This window comes from Astatotilapia calliptera, chromosome 3 (genome assembly GCF_900246225.1).
Source record: "Astatotilapia calliptera chromosome 3, fAstCal1.2, whole genome shotgun sequence".
In the NCBI taxonomy this organism is placed as follows: domain Eukaryota; kingdom Metazoa; phylum Chordata; class Actinopteri; order Cichliformes; family Cichlidae; genus Astatotilapia; species Astatotilapia calliptera.
Genome location: NC_039304.1, coordinates 45068509 through 45093679, shown reverse-complemented (window position 1 = coordinate 45093679; position 25171 = coordinate 45068509). Strand labels below are relative to the sequence as shown.

Below are 25171 nucleotides of genomic sequence, written 5' to 3'. Positions count from 1 at the left end.
GATCGTGTGCTGCACTTGTTTTTTGGGTGTGTTTTCTTTCTTTAGTTTGTGTGTGGCATCCCTGCCCCTCCACTGGTAAGCCTCAGCTCTGAATACCTTTTTAAGCATATTTGTACTTGAATATTTATGATTGTGCTTTTATATGGTGTTTTAAATAATTATTAATAAATTGTCAATTTGTTTCTCATTGAACCTCGTCTCTGGACTGAGTATAGCGAACCTAAGTGCCTTCCTGGTGATTTAGTGTTACTTTCAGTATTCTCTGGGTGAAATTCCCAGGGTAGCATTGTCTTTTTAAAACTGCAAAGAGTATTTTCTTTATTTCTACCTCGTCCTGCCACATATGCATATGCAATTTCAATCCTTCATTCATATTTAATCTTTTGCTGTGGTAAAATCTTCTCTTAAATCATTTTCTCCCAAAACTACAAATATTTTCACATCAGTTGCTCTTAAAGCCTCCAAAATGAACTAAATCTGTCCACCAGCTTTGAAAAAACACCTGCCGTGACGTTATGTCCAGAAAAAAAGAAACTCAAGCTAAACTGGTTTTGGGCTGTACTTCCATGTAATACCAGTTTATACCAGAAGATGAACCAGTGAGGCTGTGTAACCTTTATTCAATTAGGCAAAGAACACAATCTTATTCACAGTGGCAGCAAAGAAATGTTGAAAGTTAAAAACAGCAGCACACATCAGAACCATTTTAAAGATCACAGGTGACTACTTTTACTTAATTCAAATTCTGTTAAACCTCTATTTTTTGCTCCTCCTTTCACTTTAGTGTATTTAGTCCTTGAAGTCCACATGTTGTTTTTTTAATGAATTTTGATCCACATGTTTGCAGCTGTTTTCTTGTTGATTTGAAGTTTGTATTATGAAATCCTGATAATGTTAAAGTGTTAGTTATATTTGATGAAGTCTGTGTAGAGTTTATCTTATTAAACAGTTTGGTGTGAAAAATAAAGAAATGGTCTCAGAACAAGTAGTTTGACCCATTATTTCCGATTCAAACTAATTTAACTGTTTTCAGTGGTACATGTGGAGGTTTATCACAGGAGGCGACTTGGCTGTTCTCCACTCACACTGAAGAAGGATCCTGCAGCTAATTAAAAACTCTAAAATGATCTTGAAGGAAAATTTGTTTGATTTTTCTTAAAAACATGCTGTTGGCATGAAGCTTTGAGACAGTGTTTTTAAGAGTCATTGTGGTTAACATCTCACACATTCCAATAAAGCAGATGTTCCTGCATTGCAACAGCGGTTTGCAGTTGCAATGCAGGATCGTGCTGCGTCTCGTCTACAGGACTCTCATGGAGCACCACTTTGAAACTTTATGACTCTCTCTGCAAAATACAATATATAAAGACCAATGCTGGGCAATTAATTATATAGTTACTTCTTCAAAAAAGTTACTGAGTATTGCAAACAACAAAGATTTTTGCAGCTGTTTACCTAAAAATGCTGCTAAGGGATTTTTCTTAAACATTTCAAACTATTTACAGAACAATCAGGTGTTCTGCATCAAATCTGATGCCACACAAATTATTTGTGCCTCTCCAAAAAATAATTTCTGTCCACTATGAGATAAAGGAGAACATCAAAAGCCTGATACCTGCAGGCCTGACAACAGGAGATGTATCACTCCTGTAACATTTAGCAGCCACCTCATTGTTCTGACACACACAACAAAACTATTGACTACACTACACACTAACTACACAAGATTTGCGCTAAACGTTGCAAATCTCTCACATCTCAAAACACTGCCGTCACGCCTAAATTTTCCTCTTCTTAACAACTTCTGTTTCTTAACAACCAAATGCCATGTTTTGATTGATCGGCATGGTACATTTTTTGACCAATGGGAAAGGGTGGGGTGTTTTGGTTTTGTCTTTGCTCACAGGCGGAGAGTGTTTTATAACGTTTTCTTTATAAAATGCCGTTTTTACCATTTCTTCCCCCAGTAAATATAAACAACAATATTCTGGAAGAAAACCAAACACTGGAGGTTTTTTTTTAAACACAACTCTGTTTTTTATGTGGCCTATCAACACAATTTGAAAACTGGTATAAAGTCCACTCTTTTTACGTCACTTGTTCCATCTGTCCTGCTCACATCTCCAATGGTTGTACATGTGTTCATTAACGTGGCTTCACTCCACATTAGCCACGCCACTTTGCTAGCTAAAACACCGGTGTCGGCACATAAGGACGCTGTCATAGCCTGTCAACGACGTTAATTAGCTGCGCATATACGAATTTGAATCACGTGATTGGCTGGACTATGGGATGAGGTGCCATTGTTCTAATCCCATACTGGAGCAGCCAGTCACTTACTGACTAACACTGCAAAACAGAATTGTTAACGTATTTACTTTAATTTCAATTCCGGTTAGAATTTAATTTTATGTGCAACACAGATTTTTTCTGCACAGACACCGTGCCAGCAGTGTGCAATTGAGCACACGCGCAGTTTAGAGGGAACATTGGTGATGATTATCAGAAAGTGAACAAGGTCTCATGGTTTGATGCTTGTCCAATGCCTGAGTTGACCTGGACTGGTTAAGCACTGCTTGTCTTATTTTATGATGCTGGATTTAACCAACGCTTACTGGCAGATTCCCTTGTCTGCAGAGTCCAAAGACAAAAACGGCCTTCTCCACTCTGTATGGTTCGTACCAATTCGTCACACTTCCGTTTGGCTTATTTGAAGCCTCGGCCATTTTTCAGCACCTCATGGAGCGGTAGCTGCTTCCTCAAATTGCATATGCTGTTTTCTACCTGGATGATGTTGTTGTGGTACCCCTGTGAGGTACCACACAGTTAAACGGTTAAAGGAAACCTCAGAAGAATGGCAGCTAATTCCCTTTTTGCAGCATGCAGCCAACGAGGTATTTATTGATTTATCGTTGATGAGAGATTTTTTAGTTTTGTGATTATGCTTAGTTGTAGCTTCATTTAAAGGAAGAAGAGCTTGTGAATTGGAACCAACACAGGAAGAGAGATTGAAGCCATATGTGTAGAGGAATGCGGTGACATACCATACCATACCTCCTGTTTTAACAGACAAGCTGGCTCTCTCTCTCTCTCTCTCTCTCTCTCTCTCTCTCCTTTTATGGGAATGTCTGAATTTCTATACATACAAAGTTACCTCCTTTTTCAGCAGATAAGCGAAAGGTTTTGTCCTTTTAAGGAAAAATTATCAGTTCCATACATGCCACTCCTACTGCTGTGGAAACTTGCTTTAAGTTTAAAGGATGTTCTGAATGCCCTGGGCGGTTTTTCTGTGTCACATCGGTTGAGCAGTGACCGCCCATGTGCATGTAAAAAATAGATATCTGAGTTGTAAGTTTCTTTGCCTTCTAACAACTTTCTCCTCACAATCGTGTTTGTTGTACAGTGTTATTTTTAGTGCTGTGTCTTACGCCGAGTTTTATTTTGTTAATGCTGTATAGTTTTCACGGTAGCTTTGGAGAGAAGTCTTCAAATAAACCAGTGACAGAAAATCACTTGCGTCTGCCTGTGCTTCGAGGGAATTATACTCATGTAGCTATGATGATGTTTGCTAGTTCACCTTACATGCATTAATGTAATAACATGGTTAGCGTACTCAACGTGAATTACACATGAACAACATTAAGCTACTCACGCAGAGAAGAACGGCTGCTGCCATCTTCGTCCGTCATCATTTCTGCTACAATGGCAGGGCTAGGGGCCAGGACTCTACTCTTCGTGTTTTTGGGGGATGTTGCTAATTCTGGGACCGATAACAGGCACCACACCTGCAGTAGATGTACACGGTGTGAGGTCTCAGCAAGCTATCAAATACGGCGCATTTCTCGGCTTTTAAAAAAACGCTATGAGGTGTTACCTCCTTTGACAGTATTGCAGTATCTGATTAAAGCACTTGTAGCAGGCTGCTGAGTTTGCATCTTTTGCTGTGAAGTATATAGCCGCTAAGACTGGTAGACCTAAATCTTCACCACCACGTCTTTATACATACAAGCGCAAAGGGGAGTGAGCGGGTCAGCGCTCAGGGCACAGAAACTAAGCTGGCCTCAAACACACCATTTATTTTCAGGATAAAACACAGTCAGAACCCCAAATACAAGCCAAAATCCCCGTATACAATAAAAGTAGTGTTGCAACCCGCTAAAAACCCTGCCGGCAGAAATAACTATACACCATTAAAACAAGGCTAAAACATATTTTCCACATACTAAAACCACTCTCCCACAGTCCCATAATCCCACAGTCCAGCCACACATGGGTGAATGGTCCTCATATGCAAGAGACAGGAGAGGAACTTCTCTTCCAGTATGGTAAGACTCGTCAGCAACAGACCAGGGAGGGGGCTCCTATCGCAGACCTGTCTCCTCCTGACAGCGCGTCGCCGCACAGTCCCGTCCCACTCCACACCTGAACACGGCCTCCCTCGTCTCACCGTCAGATGCAGGCGGAGGGGCATCCCTGCCCTGTCGTGCATTGCAGCCATCGCCACCCACTGTTGCCGTTCCTGCCGTTAGGACTGGATCGCCGAACAACTCGCGGCGCCCCACAGTCAGGCAGCAGTTCGTTCCACACACGTGCGGGGTTGCACGCGTTCCTTTTTCGCCTCCTCACCCTTCGTGCGTCACTCCTCTCTCCTTTTGTCTCTGCGCTCACCATCCCCTTTAACAGGTCAACCTGGCGGCTGATAGGCCACCTTGGGGAACGCCCCCACCTCACAGGTGCCTACAATTATCTGTTTAGTCCACAGTGGGTTAAAGGAACATGGTACAACATTAACACAAATATAAATATGAGGATAAAACCATGCAGTATAAATATCAATAAACAAACATGCAATATAAATATCCCAATAAAATCATGCAAATAAAATCAACACTATGTACCAATAAACAGATTGATAAAACATAAAAACACAAATTTCCGCTGTGTGACAAGTACAGCCAGACTTTTGACCGCTTCGCCTTGGGCATTTTTAATCTGTAGCTCTGATCTAAAAGAACGTACGTACCTGGACCCGCCTACTATCCTCGGAAACGTAAAATGATTGGCTGGAATCTAAAGTGCATCACAGCTCAGGAAAAAAAAGCACCGAAATGTGCGCTGCTTTTCTGTCTGGTTACTACCGTTTATGTCAGAACCGGTGCCATCATGGCACCGGATACCGGTATCCATCCCTAGTCATATATTTACTGTTTTGCTGTTTCTAATGGCGACCAGGGGTTCCATTATCTGGTTGGTATTGTTAGTGATTAATTGTTGGATTGGGAATTTAAAATAGTGTAATAAAGAAAAAACACTTTAGTTCTTATGGAGTCTTTTATTGGGTTTATGTGACATACAACTAAAATGACAGCTTGTAAAGGTGAAGAGACAGTGGGACTGGCCATCCTACCTGTGTCAGAGAAGAGCCAAGGTTAAAGCTGTCTACAGTTAATCATTTGTGAGTAACCTAAATAAGGTACTCACCTGTCCTGGTTGCTTCTTGCAGGATGTGGAGCATAAGAGTGAAAGCAGCTTAATCACCTGTTTAAGGGCTCTTGGAGCAGACCAGTGTGCCAGGTTAGGGAGTATGGATAAAGAGGGTTTTAATATACAGTATATAGTAATGGGTGAAGCTTATGTTATTGGTTTGTTTATAGTACGTGTTGGAAATATGTATATGTTTGTGATGTGCTTTAATGTTATTGCATGTTTGTGTGTGTGGAGGGTTATGTTTTCATTTTGATTAGTTAACCCCCATACTTGGGCTATTCCGGAAGAGTATAAAAGTGGTAAATGGCCTGCATTTGTATAGCGCTTTTCTAGTCCATAGGACCCCAAAGCGCTTTACACTACATTCAGTCATTCACCCATTCACACACTGGCGATGGCAAGCTACATTGTAGCCACAGCTGCCCTGGGGCGCACTGACAGAGGCGAGGCTGCCAGACACAGGCGCCACCGGGCCCTCTGACCACCACCAGTAGGCAAACATGGGGTTAGTATCTTGCCCAAGGATATTTGGCATGCAGCCAGGAGGCAGCCTGGGATCGAACCACCGACCTTCTGATTAGTGGCTGACCTGCTCTGCCACCTGAGCTACAGCCACCCCAAAAGGAAGCTATAGTTAGTGTTCTTGTGCTCCTATCATGTTCCTTCATTAATAAAGTGCCAATCCATGGATGTCTTTTACTCCAGTCTTGCGTCATATTATTGGACAGAACCTATGACCGTCGGCCACAACTGACACTGTTATTGAACTGTTTAGCCAGAAAGACACTGTAGAAGACAATGTGATGTGTTTATTGATATGAGTAAGGAAAGTAATTGTTATGAAAGAAGATGTTAGTTAGAGAAAATGAACCAGTAAAGAGAGTATATTTCACTGAGGATGTGAAATAAGTAAATGTAATTGATGTGAATGAGGAACCTGCTGAATTATATATTGAAAGCTCATGGTAGTGTTTATATAGCATTTGTTTGTGTGAAATAAATCAGACTCAGACACAATCTGGAGGAATACAGAGACACATGGTGTCTTCCTTACTCCGCTCTTCACCTGCTTTTACAGGTAACATATTTGTCATCATGGTCTTCATCCTTGGGACCCGTAACAAATCTTGGGGGCTCGTTCAGGATTGTCGACACCTTGCAGTTGATACTGATCCAAAAATGACATCTGGGACCAGGACGGGAGCTGATGCGAGCTGAAAGTTGGAGCCGAGACTGATCCATGGTTGCTAAGACGGTGGGTCCAGTGGGCCTGGGTCAGCAAGAGGTCGACGCAGAGAAGGCTTCCCTGATGCAGAGATAGTTCGTGGAGTGCTCAGGATATTAAGGCCTGGAACTTTTAAAGATATGTTAATCAATAAAGACGATTTGACTGTACTTGAACTGAAGGGGTTTCTCCATGCCCACCTGAGAGAGAAAAATAGTACAGAACTCTTTCAAGAATTAATGAGTGCCAGAAAAGATGAAAGTGAGACACCACAGCAGTTTCTCTACCGGGTGAAAGGGTTGAAGCAGTGGGTCCTCTTCATATGGGACCCAACCTAACCTTAACAGTAGCAAACCAAGTCTCCCCTCGCCAATCACATCAGAAGTAGTTAACCAGCAGCAGGGTGAGGCACTCGCTACGTCTGGTGTTATGGCACCCCACACTAAGTGTGGGGCAGTTGCTAAGCTAATCAGTAAGAAAGCTCTCATACATTGCAGTTTGAATGGCTTAGCAGTGAAAGCAGTACTTGACACATGTGCTCAAGTTTGCATCATAAGTAAACATTGGAAAGACTGATACTTGCCTGACTTAGTCATGCAACCTCTGTCTGAAATCATCAAGGAAATTGATGAGTTGAAAGTTTGCGCAGTCAACGGGGAAACCATATAATTTGATGGCTGGGTACCCATCATGATCAACTTACCGGGGGGTGAAGACCCCAGCCTCTCCGTCAGTATTCCGGTCCTCGTTAGTACCTTGCCTGTGGACAAACCATTGATCGGTTTCAATGTCTTGGAACAGATCATTGAGGAGCAACTAGAGCAGTTGATACCTACTCTTGTTACCTTGCTGTGTAATGCCATCTGTCTTCCCCCTGAGAATGGTGAGGTGGTCAGAAGCTTCATTCAGACAGTAGAGCCAAGCATTACACAAGGGTACTTGAGAACAGTTGAAAGGGATGTGATTATCCCTCCTGAACAGGTCACCTGGTTAAAGTGCCCCGTTCCATCAACCATGAATCCGCTTGATTGTTTTTAGTGCTGTTTGAGGATGATGAGGGCAACCAGGCCCTAAAGCGGTTCTATGTCTTGACAGGGTTAGTTGAAATACAGAATCCAGCTAACCCATACATCACCATTGCTCTAAGTAATGACACCAAACATGATATGACCTTGACAAGCAAGATGGCCCTGGGCACCTTACAGCCAGTTGAACGTATTGTGGAGGTTGAGGCCTCAAACGAGTGCCCACCTGCAATAACAGTTCGCAAGATAATGGTGGAGTCAGCTGGACCTCTCCCAATGTCGTGGTATCCGCCAGTGAATCTTGATCATTTGGAAGAGGAACAAAAAGAGATTGTCCAGAGAATGTTGTTTGATGAGTGCAGGGTCTTTGAGTGGGATGGGAACAATATTGGTTGTAATCCTGATCTGAAAATGGTGATAAACCTAAAGGATGACAAACCAGTGCAGAGAGCATATACCTCCTTTGCGTGGTCTTGTAGACGGGGATACAACATCCTCCCACGGATTCCTATCCTATTCCTGTCTAAACGGCCCATCTGTGTCTCCTAAAGGATGACATACCAGTGCAGAGAGCATATACCTCCTTTGTGCGGTCTTGTAGATGGGGATACAACTTCCTCCCATGGATTCCTATCCTATTCCTGTCTAAACGGCCCATCTGTGTCTCCTAAAGGATGACATACCAGTGCAGAGAGCATATACCTCCTTTGTGCGGTCTTGTAGATGTGGATACAACTTCCTCCCATGGATTCCTATCCTATTCCTGTCTAAACGGCCCATCTGTGTCTCCTAAAGGATGACATACCAGTGCAGAGAGCATATACCTCCTTTGTGTGGTCTTGTAGATGGGGATACAACTTCCTCCCACGGATTCCTATCCTATTCCTGTCTAAACGGCCCATCTGTGTCTCTGTTCCTGTCCGTGATGTGGCCTCCCATGATTTACGCACCGTCTGTGTGGGCCTGGATCCTTGTGTCATCGATTCACAGAGAGTTGGGGAATGGCTTTCAACTCTCTGTGAATGGTACTCATGGCCATTGATCAGTGTGCTTTGGTCAGTGGGCGTTCTCAATGGTCATGAGAATTTGTATATTAATGATCAAGGAACTGACCTCCCAGATCATTGTTACTTCAGTGGGCTGTTTTCAGTCATTATGCAAATGTACTGTTTATAAGATTGGGGAATCCTGCAGTCAACTGAGACTGAAGAAGTCACATGGATGAGTGACAAAATGTTTCTCCCACTGAAAACGTTACATCCAGATGAACAGAATCAGCTTTTGGAGATTTACTTAACTGCTTGATTGAGCATGTATTAAGACACTTTAAAATTTAGTTTTTACTATTACTATTACTAGGATATTACCAGGAGAAGCTCACAAAGCTTTCTGCTATACTTCAGTTTCTCATTAAAATAAATAAATAAAACTTTCAGATCTTGGTACATCACAAAAACAGACATAAAAAAGGCCATTCATTTGGTTTACATGTAAATATTTATTTAGCCGCAGCTATTTTATTTATCTGGAGATGCCCGGGGAAGAGGTTCATCACGTTTGTGGGAAAGTGGCTTTGTGGTTTCCCCTTGGGTATTACACATTTCTTAATTAACTCCACCTCCTCCCTCCAATCAAGGCTGCTCACCGGCCCGGACAGCCGGTAAATTCACAGCCTGGTACGCCGGTCCCGTCGTCTACACCACCATTACCATCTGTTCAATCGTCTGCAGCTGCAATGACGCCGGAGGGACCCGCTCTGCCCGAGCAGGAAGAATGCTTTATTGGCCATATGCAGGTTGCCCTGCAGAGGAATAGGACCCCCCCCCCCCCCCCCCCCCCGACTTACACACACAACAAAGACATCACATGGGAATACAGTCGGAGATCGGCAGCGTTACAGAGAAAACACTGAAAAAATTACACAACAATGGGTAAAGTACAAGAGGAAAAAAAGAGACCTCTTCTCACGCTGGGCACCTATGGGAGGACAGCATGAGAACAGGAATAAAAAAAAAACAACTCCTCTGCACAGAGAGCACATTAATGTCCACATCACAACATTAGAGCACGTGACAAGCCACAGGGGTTGGATAGAGGGATGGGGGGTAATTGGAAGGAACACAGCAGTCGTCCTACACAGCGCTACCATTTCAGCACGGCACACAGACCCGCCGTCTTCCCCCACAGGAAACAAGCATCGAAGGCGTTTGGAAAGGGAGGGGGATGAGTGTGTGCTTATAAGTGTAAGTGTATGTGTGTGCGTGTCCAGAGTCCAGCTGAGACAGTGTCCTTCGCTCTATCAGGCTAAGTAAACAGTCTGCCAGCCAACCCAGGTGGCCTTGCGTGGGATGGGAAGAATAGTCATCACACAGTCGTTATCAGGGAGCTGTTTTGGTGGGCTCCAGCCTTGGGCCTGAGCAGCTGGCGCCGTGGTGTCCATATGTTGAATATTGTTGATTTCTCCTTTATGTGAGCAGCTCCGAATTTAGCACTCTGACACTGGTCTCTCGATCTCGCGTTGGAGAGCCGCGAGCCCCCCCATGATGGTATCAAACTTCTGTTCCGTGGTGTTGTCATTCTTTTGATTCTGAGACCCCACGACTGCGATGTGATCCAACTTTCGCTCAAGGGTGTCATTGTGAGCAGGCCCCTCTCTGATGTATCCCATCATACGCTCAATGGTGTTAGTTTGAGTCTTCACAGCAGCTGTAAGCATCTCCAAGGTGTTAACCATGCTGCGTTCGGTGTGAGAGGTCGCGCCTCGTCCCATCGCTTCAATTCCAGCGGTCAGCCTTGGGGGGGTTTGACCAGCTGGTTTCGCTCTCTTATTTCTCCGATAAGTCAGGGCCAAGCCAGCTCCGATCAGCAAGAACCCTGTTATCATGGTTCCGAATAGGTACAGTGGGGCAAAAAAGTATTTAGTCAGCCACCGATTGTGCAAGTTCCCCCACTTAAAATGATGACAGAGGTCAGTAATTTGCACCAGAGGTACACTTCAACTGTGAGAGACAGAATGTGAAAAAAAAATCCATGAATTCACATGGTAGGATTTGTAAAGAATTTATACGTAAATCAGGGTGGAAAATAAGTATTTGGTCACCTCAAACAAGGAAAATCTCTGGCTCTCACAGACCTGTAACGTCTTCTGTAAGAAGCTTTTCTGTCCCCCACTCGTTACCTGTATGAATGGCACCTGTTTGAACTCATCATCTGTATAAAAGACACCTGTCCACAGCCTCAAACAGTCAGACTCCAAACTCCGCCATGGCCAAGACCAAAGAGCTTTCGAAGGACACCAGGAAAAGTATTGTAGACCTGCACCAGACTGGGAAGAGTGAATCTACAATAGGCAAGCAGCTTGGTGTGAAAAAATCAACTGTGGGAGCAATCATCAGAAAATGGAAGACATACAAGACCACTGATAATCTCCCTCGATCTGGGGCTCCACGCAAGATCTCATCCCGTGGGGTCAAAATGATCATGAGAACGGTGAGCAAAGATCCCGGAACCACACGGGGGGACCTGGTGAATGACCTGCAGAGAGCTGGGACCAAAGTAACAAAGGTCACCATCAGTAACACACTACAACGGCAGGGAATCAAATCCCGCAGTGCCAGACATGTTCCACTGCTGAAGCCAGTGCATGTCCAGGCCCGTCTGAAGTTTGCCAGAGAGCACATGGATGATACAGCAGAGGATTGGGAGAATGTCATGTGGTCAGATGAAACCAAAGTAGAACTTTTTGGTATAAACTCAACTCGTCGTGTTTGGAGGAAGAAGAATACTGAGTTGCATCCCAAGAACACCATACCTACTGTGAAGCATGGGGGTGGAAACATCATGCTATGGGGCTGTTTTTGTGCCAAGGGGACAGGACGACTGATCCGTGTTAAGGACAGAATGAATGGGGCCATGTATCGTGAGATTTTGAGCCAAAACCTCCTTCCATCAGTGAGAACTTTGAAGATGAAACGAGGCTGGGTCTTCCAACATGACAATGATCCAAAACACACCGCCCGGGCAACAAAGGAGTGGCTCCGTAAGAAGCATTTGAAAGTCCTGGAGTGGCCTAGCCAGTCTCCAGACCTCAACCCCATAGAAAATCTGTGGCGGGAGTTGAAAGTCCGTGTTGCTCGGCGACAGCCCCAAAACATCACTGCTCTCGAGAAGATTTGAATGGAGGAATGGGCCAAAATACCAGCTACTGTGTGTGCAAACCTGGTAAAGACCTATAGTAAACGTTTGACCTCTGTTATTACCAACAAAGGTTATGTTACAAAGTATTGAGTTGTATTTTTGTTATTGACCAAATACTTATTTTCCACCCTGGTTTACCAATAAATTCTTTACAAATCCTACCATGTGGATTCATGGATTTTTTTTTTCACATTCTGTCTCTCACATGAAGTGTACCTCTGGTGCAAATTATTGACCTCTGTCATCATTTTAGGTGGGGGAACTTGCACAATCGGTGGCTGACTAAATACTTTTTTGCCCCACTGTAGATATCTTCAGCGTCCTCGATCGACAGTCCCGCCAGGCACAAGATCCTCCAGGTCTGCCACCCATCCATCGTGTATTCGGCAGGGAAAGTCCCTCCAGGGCATTCGGGCTCTCCCGAGCCCAGACATCTCGTTGAGAAAACGGTGTCAATAGCATTCAGAGACCAGTTGATCAAATCCATAATTCTCTTTTAGGTTTTAGAGAACGACAGTGAGAGACTGTTCGAGGGAAAAGTAATGCACACGAGACAAGACAAGGACACAAGAGGCTAAGCAGGGAAGATAAGGGGAAGGAGGAGAGGAGAAAAAGTGCGACCGCCTTCACCGAGAGCCAAGAGAAGTTGTTATATTCACTTATATGTGTGAATTCACAGGTGGAATAGGGGTTAAAGGTATCATCAGACTTGGGAAGTTGCTGCTTTCTACAAACAGGAAGTGAAATAGCACAACCAACAACTGTAATACTTGCATTAACAACAATAATAACAAAACAAACTACTACGACAATCAGTCAGACATATCACTCCAGCAGATCCATCCATTTGGTTCCTCCTGGCTGACCTGAAGGTAAGAAACATATGTAGGGTGTCAGCTGTCAAGTAGGTGATGAGTGAAGTAAATAAGTAACTAAAACTTAATAATATAGCACTTTTTTTAGACAAGAATCTATTACAAAGTGCTTAACTTATTATTAAAAATACAGCACATAGAAACAACATAATACACAGGAACATCATCAAAAATATTTTTATAGTTGATCAGAAATTTACTGTAACTGTTTTGTCTGGGAGTGTTATCTACTGAAACTGAATTGTAACTGAATCTTGGCTCCATCCAAACATCCCCAATGCCTAGGTGGAGTTACCAAGCTGGACATTACACCATCAGGATCACACCAAATACTCCTGTAAGGAAAGGTGCGACCAGAGCAGAAAGCAACCAGGGTGTCCATATCATTGTTGGGGACTTTAATAAGGCATGTGTGAAAATTGTACTCCCCAAATTCCACCAATATGTTACATGTCCTACCAGAGGGGTAAGGACACTGAACCATGTGAAGATATCAAGCAGGCCTACAGACTGACACCCCTCCATGACCTAGGACAATCTGACAGAATCTCTCTGCTCCTCATCCCTGCCTACATCCCCCTCAGGAAAAAAAAAAGCCCCTCCAAGCACCCTGGTCATGGCTACAGACCTATAGCCGTCACAGGAAAAGATACGCGAGGATGGTCTTCATGGACTACATCTCAGCGTTCAACACCATAATCCCAGACATTTTTACCACCAAACTGGACCACCTTAAACCTGATCCTGATTTAAATATTTCCTCATCAACTGGCCCCAAACAGTCCATGAGTCCAGCAGCCACATCTCTGTCAATCTCACCTGGGCCCACAACACCAACATGTTGGTAAAGAAGGCCCAGGAGCAACTGCATTTCCTCCTTGTCCTGAGAAAGAATAACCCAGACCGGAAGCTGCTGTGAGTCTTTTACTGTGCTTCAGTGGAGAGCGTACTCTCCTACTCTATTAGGTACGCAGGGGCCACAACTGAGAACAGAAAGGCTGCACAGAGGGTAATTAACCCCACAAAAGAAAAACATTGGCTGCCCTCTGCCACCCATGGAGGCCATTGCCATGTCCTCCATTCTCAGGAAAACCACTGTCATCATGGATGACCCCTTGCACCCCACCCACCACCTGTGTGACCCGTGCCCTCTGGTCGGTACCTAAGGTCAGTCACTTTCCACACCTCCAGAGTCCGAAACATTTTCTTCTGATTCAGACTCTAAACAAGTACTGTCCCTGCTGGTGACTTCTTGTGACAATTGGATAAACCTAGAATCTCAGCTCACAATAACTTGATGTCATCTTCTGTAGGCCTTCATTTTAATGTAGCTAATCACATGCAAAGATAGGGTCTAGGACTATGATCACAACATTGTGTGAAAGAAAGACGGAGGGCGGAAACTGTGAAGACAGCAACTGTGGTGGTACAGGCCAGGTACACGGAGCGACACAGAGACAATGATCTGGAATTAATTGCAGGTACATTGGGAAAAGTGATAGAAAAGATCAAAAATGGATCAGGAAATTGAATTTCTAAAATGTTAATATTTGTCAGAGCAAAATCAAAAAATTCATCTAAGTGCTGCTCATATCTACCTGTAGCTGGAGGAGAGGTGACATTCACTGGCCCTGAAAGAGTGTCCTGTTTTGAGTCAGGTATCTCTGCTGCACCATCCACTGTGTTAAATAAACAATGGCCTGCTGCAAATCATATCAAAAGAACAACAATTATTACAAAACAAATGTCCCCTGACAAACAAAAAAGTGTTGATGAGGAGGATTTTTTTTGTCTAGGCTTTAAACCACATGTCTGTTCTTCTGAGCACTAATATACACACAAGAAATAGGCTTTTATGAAAACACTAAATCAAACACTGCTAACAGTGGGAATAAAGGAATTATTTTACTGCATTAATAATATAACTTTATCATTAAATTGCATTAAACTGTTTATCACAGCTACTGGCATCAGATTAACATTTTTATTGCATGTGCAGCCATAATCATTGTATACACACATTTGCATATTGTGCTTAGTGATCGGCAGATGAAGCTTCATGAAGCACTGAAGCGTTTCATCCAATTGGTTCATCCCAGCGCAAAGCTTCTTAAAGCTTCATTTGCTCTAGTAGGACACCTACTGGACATAAAAATATTAGTTGGCACGAATTTGAAGAATGTGGCCTTTTGCACACAGCCTGTAAATCTCAACAACAAAAGGAGTGTGTAAAACATGTATATTGTAGTGATGGCAGTATACTGTGTATATTTATACTGGCAGTATGGAAAATGATTTTTTGGAAATGCTTAAAATGGAAATGATCATTTACTGTGAGGTGAGGTGTGGTTGGGGTGTGGACAGTAGTTGTGCTTTTGTAACGTTGAGGTATGGACAGCTACACACTGAGGCTTTGAGCCTCAGTCCTGCCTGTTCACATTTTATTCTGTAAAAACTAAATTTTCACTGCTTTTATAACCTTTAGTGGGGAGATCGTAGCTAGGATTTAATGATTTAACAAATCTTTTGAATCCTTTGTCCTCCACAATGCTAAATGGCTGGGAGTCCTCAATCACCATGCTGACCAGGTCTTCATCTATTTGAGATTGTTCTCCTGAGGAAAGACAATAAAGATAAAGCACAAATATAAATATCACACACGTAACTTATAACAGCTGTATAATATTGTTATATCATTTAGTAACATTACTGCATGCTATATTATCATGGCATTTGATGGCTCACCTGGTCTTGCTCCACAATCGGTGTTCCCCTTATTCTCATGCAAAGCTCTGTAGTGCCTAAACATGGATGAGGTGTTGTTGTTATATCCCAGCTCCCTGGCACATAGCAAACACTTCACCTTGTACAAAAGTACAGACAGCTTAACATAAATTGTATTGCACCATCAGTATTATGAAAATACATCTTCTGTAGAAATTTACATACCTTGTTGGGAGGAATAAGATCAAAATGTTCCCACACAGGGGAGGACATCCTCCTCTTCTTAGCTGGCTCCATTCTCTCCTGACTTTCTCTCCTCACTCTCATAAACCTCCAAACTGTCTCCAAACTCTCACTAACCGCAACTCTCCATCAAACACCTACATTTTGAATGAAGTCTGAGGGGTTTATATCGCTGTCATATCTCGCGGCAAAGTTCGAACCACTTCATGAACCAGTCATGTGGTACAGCCGGGCAGCGAGGCTTTGGACGTCATCATTTTCAGCTCCTCCCATTAATGAAGCAAGCCTCGATACGCGCATCGCGGAAACGCCCCCTCCATTACGCGACACAAGCTTCGAAGTCTCGATACAGAACGTCACATCAGTAGTTGTGCTCATAAGAGTTGATTCTCAGTCTATTGAAGGTTTCAAGCTTTGTGAAGCGCGATGTCTTCACAATCTATTGTGTAAGGTGATTTGGAGCAATGGAAGGTTAAAACAGCATTCACGCTTACAATTGAGTTGAATTGAGTTGTTTGGAGAAGATCTATGCTGATAAGTTGCAGTGTACATCTTCCCACACGTGTACTCAATAAATCATCATTTGACTGAACTCTTCTGAGCCAGTGTTGGTTTGTTCCTTGCCTCAATATTTCGAATCGGGACACTACCAATACAGATCATTCACAGCTAGGCTAAAATAGAAGGATCTCAGTGATCGTGAAAACAGAGCTATTTAGGAGCAATAAGGCAGCGCAGCTAAAAGAGCCGAAGATCTCAAACACACTGAACACTCCTCACTCACTTGGAGAACCAACTTTCAGATTGATGAGCTTCAAAGGTTTTCCAGCTCTCTTGATGACATGACACTCGTATGTTCCAGCATCATCTTGTCTCACATTCTTCAGAATCAAAGACACGTCTCCATCAACTATCTGTCTGTCCTTCAGATCCACCTGGTTCTCAAAAGATGGATGCTGGTAATCTGGAACAAGTCATCCATGCTGATATAAAAGGACAAGTTCTTCATCTTCCAGGTCAGTTCTGCTCCACTCTACAACTATGACGATGTGGGCTTGAGCTTGACATGTCAGAGTGACGTCCTGTCCAGACTCAGCTGTGATGATTTTGTGATCTGAAAAAGAGGAAACAACACAGCGCAGCGAGGTTAAAGGTCAAAGTAACACTGTTCACTTCTACAGCAGTCAATCAGAGTGATGATGAGACAGCACTAAACTGTACTTACACACAGAGAATTTTCAATAATATCACTTATCACAAAATTAATGTGTGCAGGCTCATGTTGCCTGCACACACACAGACAAACGGAATGAATATGAAATAATCCTACTCAATTTCTTTGTCTTTATCTATCATTGAAATGGCATTTATCTCCTGACAGGTAAAACTCACCTGCAGAGGTAAACATGCAGAGGCTGAATAACAACAAAGCTAAGCAGAGTGATGCAGTCACAGCAGACATTTCCTCTAGCACAGATGGTCTTAGTTTGTTCTAAATGTCTGTATTTTCAGTGAATAACAGAACGTGAGTTTAAACCTGATTGCATCAGATTAAATTTAACGTTTACATAAAATTCAGTTTCCATAGAAATGATTCCAGGTTCAGATACTAATGCTGGATAATAATCACTAAGGCTTTTGAAATCTGTGAGTGAACTGGGTCCTCAGCAGTTCTGTGTGATTAGTAAGTATGTGTCTCTCAGCTTTCTACTCCAACTGGTCCTGTAATGATTTTTGCTGCGTGCGCATGTGTGTGTGTGTGTGTGTTTGTCTGAAACCATTTTTTTTCCTCTCTCTGTTCTTGTTTTTGCATGATCTGTTTGGTTGAGAAGTGATTTCAAAGTTTCATGTGAGAGATAAAATAGCTGCGGTTAAATTAAGCTGTCTAAAACTGTCAAGGTTCAGCCCAGAGAGAAGAGCAGTTTTATTTAAAACAAGTTCCTCACACCAAGGGGTTTCAGAGGGGAATATTTCTGAAGCTGACACTGGACTCAGCACTCACAGAGAGAGAGGAGAAAATAATTAGGCTACGTTCACACTGCAGGTCTTAATGCTTAATTCTGATTTTTTGATCAAATCTGATTTTTTTGTCTGCTTGTTCACACTATAAATAAAATGCGACAGCAAACGTGCTCTAGTGTGAACCCTCAAAGCGGCCCGCATGCGCAAAAGAAGACGTCACACACAACACACTCTGTTTAGACCCAGAGCAAACAATATTTTGTCTTGATGCATTCTCAATCATCCAGCAAAGTAAATCTCCAAAAGTTGAATCTGTTCATCTGGACGTAGCGTTTTGTGGGAGAAACGTTTCGTCACTCATCCAAGTGACTTCTTCAGTCTCAGCTGACTGCAGGTTTCCCCAAATCTTATAAACAGTACATTTGCATAATGACTGAAACCAGCCCACTGAATCAACAATGGGCTGGGAAGTCAGTTCCTTGATCATAAATATGCAAAGCTCTCATGACCATTGATCAACAACCACTAACCAAAACCCACTGATCGAAGACCACCATCATTTCCATCAGTAATGGGGAACATCTAAAAGCTGACGTGTACCGTAAACCTACGCATACGGATCAGTATCTAAGGTTTGACTCTCATCATCCACTGGAGCACAAACTGGATGTCATCAGGATCAGGACGCTACAATACAGAGCGAAAACCATCCCCACTGACACAGCGGCCAGGGATGCAGAAGAACAGCACATCAAGAAGGCCCTGAGTTGGCTCAGGGCCAACAGGAGATGTTGGCTGTCCGATTGGCCTCCCTGCTGCTGCGGAGCCTGGGACGGTCTGCTTGCCTCCACCCCGGGGGGAAGTGTAACATCTCTTGGGTCTGGGTTCTGTTTCCCCCTCTGGGGGCGAGGGTACCTGGACCCGGAGTGTAGAGTATGTTTGGGGAGTGTGATTGTGTGTACATGTCCATTTATGTCAGTCCTTACGTTGGGTGAGTGCTGAGTGTTTATATATGTGTGCATGAGGGTGGGAACGCATGTTTGTGTCTATGTGTGCCTGTTTGTCTGTGTCTATATGTCAGGTTAGACTCCACCTCTCTGGGAACTCCCAGGCCCTCCAAGGTCTATCTCCCCTCACCACACTCCCTGCCGGTGACTGGTCGGTGCATTGGTGGTTCTTGGTGTTCGGGGCTGGGCGCTCAGGTATGTACCGGCTCACTCCCGGTGGCTACCTGGCGGGGCCTGGCACCTGTTGCTCGGTCAGGCCTCCTCCGGGGTGCGGGGGGCCCTCGGGCCTCCGGCCTCTGGGCCTGCAGCTCAGTTCACTCTGGCACAGCTGGCTGCTGGCAGAGCCGGCGGGCACGCCGGTGCAGCCACCTCTAGCTTCTGCTCGGTGGCTACTGGGTAACGCCTCGTCTGGGGATCCTCAGCCCTTCCCATGAGGGTGGCACGGATGCCCCTCCGGTGGTCCTCCTTGGGCTCTCGTGCTCTGGGGCCTCTGGATGTCTGGGGCCTGGATCTCCTCCATGCCTGCTTCATGCCCTGGCGGACGGGGCTATGGTTCGCTACATCCTCTTGCAGACTGTTATAACCTCAGGATAAAAATGCTCGGAAACTCAAGTGCCAGTTTTAGGACGTTTACTGACCACTTTTAGAAACAACCACAGCTAGTCGCACACATACAGGAAACTGTCCCACACATAACATTCCGGCAGGGAGAACCCTGAAAAACCTCTGAAGGTTCCGGGGTGCAACGCCCCAAACATACATTAACAACAACACTGTCTATAACACTCCCCCCCCCCCCCCCTTAAGCAAAAACCCACAACATAGCAATTATGCATAAGTACGAAAAGAGAGGGAGAATTCAACACCACATTATTTTAACAATTCAGTCTATCAGGGGGCTTGTGCTGCCTCTTTGACCTTCTCAGTCCTTCTGCTGGGTTCTCCAGGCTAGGAGCCTGCTGAGCTCCTGTGGCCGGGTTCGGCTCAGGTGACTTAGATTGCTCCACCAGCCCTTCTGGTGATACTGAAGAACCAATCCCGATCTCAGGGGCTGCTGACACGACTTCCCCTTCAGGTGAACCACTCTGAGGCCCCACAATGTCCACAGCCCTGTCTCCACCATGTGCGTGCAAACCACTCTGAGCCCTCTTCTCAGCTCCATCCGTGCGGGCTCTCACATGATCCTTGTGCCTGCGAACTTGTCTGCCATCCAACAACTCCACCACAAAAGATACTGGCCCTGAACTGTGGTGAATGACACCAGGCAGCCACCGTGAGCCACCCGTGAAGTTTTTGATATACACACAGTCTCCCTGCTTAAAAACACAGCCTCTGGCATGTAGATCATGTCTCACCTTCTGCCCACCTTGTGACTGGGTGACTCTGGCTCCCACATCTGGGCGAAGAAGGTCAAGATGAGATCTGGGCTTCCTCCCCATCAGCAACTCCGCTGGGGACAAGCTTGTGGTTGTATGAGGCGTGATGCGATACTGAAACAGGAAACGGCAGAGCCTCTTTTCTATGGAAAGACCTGGCATTTTTTTTAGACCGTCTTTCCGTGTCTCCACGGCGCGCTCCGCTAAGCCATTAGAGGCAGGGTGGTAGGGTGCTGTGCGGATATGTCGGATCCCATTTCTCTCTATAAATTCTTGGAAGAGCCCACTTGTGAATGTGGGCCCATTGTCCGTGACCACTGCCTCAGGTAATCCATGTGTTGCAAAGATTCTCCGGAGTGTGTCTGTGACGACTGGGGCTGTGATGGTCGGCATTATGTGGGCATCCAGCCATTTTCAATGCGCATCCACCAACACCAGGAACATGTGGCCCAAAAAGGGGCCGGCAAAATCTAGATGAAGCCTGGACCATGGATGGCCAGGCCACTCCCATGGGTGGAGTGGGGCAGGTGGCGGCATTTTTTGGTTTGACTGACATTGAGAACAGGCTTTTACCTTGTCTTCCAAGGCACTGTCCATTCCACCACACGAATGACCTTGCCAGACTTTTCATTTGAGAAATCCCTGGATGAGCCTCATGCAACACTTCAATGATCTGTGACCGACCTGGAGGCGGAACAATGACTCGGGAACCCCACAGGATGCAGCCATCTTGAACACTGAGCTCCTGCTGACGCTTGGCATACGGTTTGAGCTGATCCTGCTCCACTGTTGCTGGCCAGCCCTGCAACAGCCACTGTTTAACCTGAGATAACTCTGGATCCCGTTCAGTCCATGCTTTGATGTTTTTAGCACAGACCGGAGAGTTCGCCAACCTGTCCAGCAAAAACACAATTTCTGGGGGCAAGTTCGACTGGTCGGGGACCTCCTGGAGGGGGAGGCGGCTGAAAGCATCTGCATTCGCATTTTCAGGTCCCGCCTTATAAACAATGCGATACTGGTATGCCGACAGTGTTAATGCCCAGCGCTGAACCCGGGCTGAAGCCATCGGTGGGATGCCTTTTGTTTCACTAAAGAGACTCAGGAGGGGCTTATGGTCTGTAACAACAGTAAATGGGCGGCCATACAGGTACTGATGAAATCGTTTCACAGCAAAAACTATTGCTAAGCCTTCCTTCTCAAGCTGTGAATAGCCCTTTTCTGCTGCTGTGAGCGTGCGTGACGCATATCCGACCGGTTTCTCTTCCCCCTCTTCCATGCGATGGGAAAGAACAGCTCCTATGCCATACGGGGAGGCATCACAGGACAGGACCACCTCCTTCTCCGGATCAAAATGCACCAGGAGCGATGCCGATTGTAACAGTTATTTTACCCGTCTGAAGGCCTTCTCCTGTGCTTGGGACCACCTCCACTGACTGTCTTTGTGCAGTAGCCCATACAGGGGAGCAAGCATGCTGGAGAGGTCAGGCAAAAACTTCCCATAATAGTTCACTAAGCCCAAGAATGATCTTAGTTCAGCTACATTCTTTGGACTCGGGGCTTCTTTTACTGCCCTCACTTTCTCTTCCAGTGGGGACAGGCCCTGTGCAGAGATGCGATGACCCAGGTATGTCACGCTAGGGGCTTCGAAAACACACTTACTGCGCTTCAAACGCAACCCAGCTTCTGAGAGCTTCTTCAACACCTGCTCAAGGTTACGCAGATGCTCCTCTTCTGTTTTACCTGTAACTAAAATGTCATCCAAGTAAACAGCAACACCAGGAATGTTTTGCAGAAGATTGTCCATGGTGCGCTGAAAGATAGCTGGACTGGATGCAACGCCAAACATCAGGCGGTTGTACTTGAACAGCCCCTTGTGTGTGTTTATTGTCACATAATTTTTTGATTCCTCATCCAGCAGCAACTGCTGGTAAGCATGACTCATATCCAACTTTGTGAATGTCCGACCACCCGCCAGTGTGGCAAACAGGTCATCCGCTCGAGGCAGAGGGTAGGCGTCGAGCTGAGAGGCTTGGTTCACTGTCAGTTTGTAATCACCGCATATACGCACCCCTCTGTCCTCTTTCAACACTGGTACAATCGGGGCTGCCCAGTCCGAGAACTCTATTGGCTCAATGACCCCTATCTGTTGTAGTCTCTCCAACTCTGCTTCCACCTTGGCCTTCATGGCGTATGGTACAGTGCATGGTTTGAAAAAGCGTGGCTGGGCAAAAGGATCCACACACAGCTTCACAGTGGTGCCCCGGAGAGTGCCCAATTCATTCTTGAACACATCTGCATACTTTCCCAGTAACTCTACTATTACCTTTACATACCTGATTTCCCACCAGTTCAGGCGGATTTTCTGCAGAAGGTCACGACCCAGCAGACTAGGCCCCTCCCCTTTCATCACCAGTAGTGTTGCTGCCGCTTCTTGACCCTGATATGCTGCATGCACCTCTATAGCACCAAGCAGGGGAATGCATTCACCCGTGTACGGTCTCAGGCTTATCTCAGTCGCTTGGAGAGCTGGTGCCCCACCCGAATGCCACAAGCTGTGGTAGGTGGCTTGGCTGATCACCGAAGCTGAAGCCCCTGTGTCCACCTCCATTTGTAGCTCCTTCCCATTTACCTGGATAGTGGCATAGATGGGCTCCGCACAGCACTTATTAAAGCCAACCAGATTAAACATGTTGAAAACACACTCATCCTCCTCAGGCGCCATGCCCTGCAGGTGATGCGTGTTTAGTTTGTGTTTTGTCTTCCATTCCTTCTTTGATTTCTCCTTAGTGCCCCTGCATTTCTTGGCTAAGTGCCCCTTTTTCTTGCAGTTATGGCAGGTACTGTCTTTGAAAACACAGTCCTTGGCAAAGTGTGCTCCCCCACACTGGTAACACTCCAAAAGCTCCCTCGGTTTGCCCCTCACACTCCGAGATACATGATGCACCTCGGTTGAGTGCATATTGTTGTTAGCTTTCCGAATGTCTTTAGTGTTATTAGCTGCCGTTTCTATTGCCTGAGCAATTTCCAAAGCTTTCTTAAAGTCCAGTGTGGGCTCCCCCAACAACCGACGCTGCATGCCATCATCATTTATACCACACACCAACCTGTCGCGGAGCATGTCATCCAGCACGCTTCCAAACTCACAGTGCTCTGATAGCTGTCTCAGCTCCGTCACATACGCCGCCACCGAAACTCCCGGCTTGCGTGAATGAGTGTGGAGTTTGAACCGCTGAACAATCACGGAGGGTTTTGGGCAGTGATGATTTTGCACCAACGTCACCAGTTCTTTGAAACTGAAGTCCCCGGGTTTCCGAGGCGTCGTCAGGTTACGTATCAACTTGTAGGTCCTCGCTCCACACGCACTGAGAAGAACTGACCTTTTTTTTCCTTCGTCCGAAATGTCGTTTGCCAAGAAAAAGTGTTCCAGCCTCTCGACATATTCAATCCAGTCGCCGTCTCCCTCGGCGAACTCCGTGAGCGATCCGATCGTCGCCATAGTTGTGAAGCGGTAGTCCGACTGCAAAATCCGTAGCAAAAACTCAAAACTGTCCGCGTTCGGCTTTTATCCTCGTCGCCAAAAAGGTGTTATAACCTCAGGATAAAAATGCTCGGAAACTCAAGTGCCAGTTTTAGGACGTTTACTGCCCACTTTTAGAAACAACCACAGCTAGTCGCACACATACAGGAAACTGTCCCACACATAACATTCTGGCAGCGAGAACCCTGAAAAACCTCTGAAGGTTCCGGGGTGCAACGCCCCAAACATACATTAACAACAACACTGTCTATAACACAGACCATTACATGTGGAAACCATTTGAATACAAGCGCGCTGATCCACACAGGTATGCACACGGATGTTCACTGCTCGTAGACTTAAATTACACCTTTCTTGGCTGCTACTTCAAAGCACATTGTGCGCTGCCTGTCTTGCGTGCTGCACAACAACATTGAATATTTAGTATTTACTGCTGTTTACACTTAGCTAGATTAATGCGATGGTGTTGTGTTTAGTATGTTTGCTTTGGGTTTTTTTTGCTTGTTTTCTATTCTTTCTCTCTCAACAGGTGATCCAGGAGATTTTATTTTATTTATTTATTTTTTTCCCCTTTCTCACTGTCCCTCTCCCCTTCTGTTTTTCTTTTCCTTCCTCTTTCTCTCTCCCTTTCCTATCCCTCACTCATGTCTGTCCCATCTGTAACAACTGAAAATAAAATAAAATAAATAATAAAAACAAAGGGCGATCAAATGGATCAATACGGCAATGCCACGATGATCCATTTGGCAAAATAAATCCATTGGGTATCCTTGTTGGTCTTCAGACAACAATTCTGATGGCTAAAGAACCAAATGGGACAGGCAAAAAAAAAAAAAAAGAAGGCCCTGAGTAAATGTGGTTATCCCAGCTGGACTTTTGTCAAACCTGGGAATGCACCTAGAGAAAGCCCCAGCCGATCCAGGAGAGAAGGACAACCGTTGTCCAAACGAAAACCTGTAGTGATGCCATATGTGTCAGGAGTATCGGAGCAGTTGAGACACATTTTTTCTAAACACCGGGTCTCTGTGGCTTTTAAACCCCAAAATACGCTGCGCCAAAAACTGGTCCACCCTAAGGATTGGGTCCCCCGACACAAACAGAGTAACATAGTGTACGCTGTTAAGTGCCAGGAGGATTGCCAGGATTTTTGCAAGCGGATGGCACAACACAGAAGAGCTACCTCGTCAGGCCAGGACTCTGCAGTCTATTTACACCTACAGGCCAGTGGACACTCAATGATGAGGATGTACACATCCTGGACAGGGACGAACGCTGGTTTGAGCGCGGAGTCAAGGAGGCCATTTACATGAAAAGGACTCCCTCCAGGGTCTCTCCAATGCAACAGATCTGGCTTTTGCAGATTACATCAGCCACTTTGTCTCTCCAATAACCCCATACCTGCCCTGGATTAGGTCTCTGGAGGTGCTCATGTGTGAGAGAGTACCAGCTAATACTGTAGTCTCTCTATTCAGTCATCCTGAGCATGTTCTGTTGGAGTTTTCTTCCTGTTGA

At 45.2% G+C, this 25171-nt stretch overlaps 1 protein-coding gene and 1 pseudogene across 1 annotated transcript in view; one reads left to right on the top strand and one right to left on the bottom strand.

Moving 5' to 3' along the window:
- Positions 1-25171, top strand: part of LOC113015028 (neural cell adhesion molecule 2-like) — a 339210-nt gene that overhangs the window by 148755 nt on the left and 165284 nt on the right. Inside the window, exon 8 of the mRNA XM_026156929.1 lies at positions 216-235. Coding sequence (XP_026012714.1) covers positions 216-235 — 20 coding nt within the window. The remainder of the gene's footprint in view (positions 1-215; positions 236-25171) is intronic.
- On the bottom strand, positions 19539-23949 carry LOC113010278 (uncharacterized protein K02A2.6-like; annotated as a pseudogene).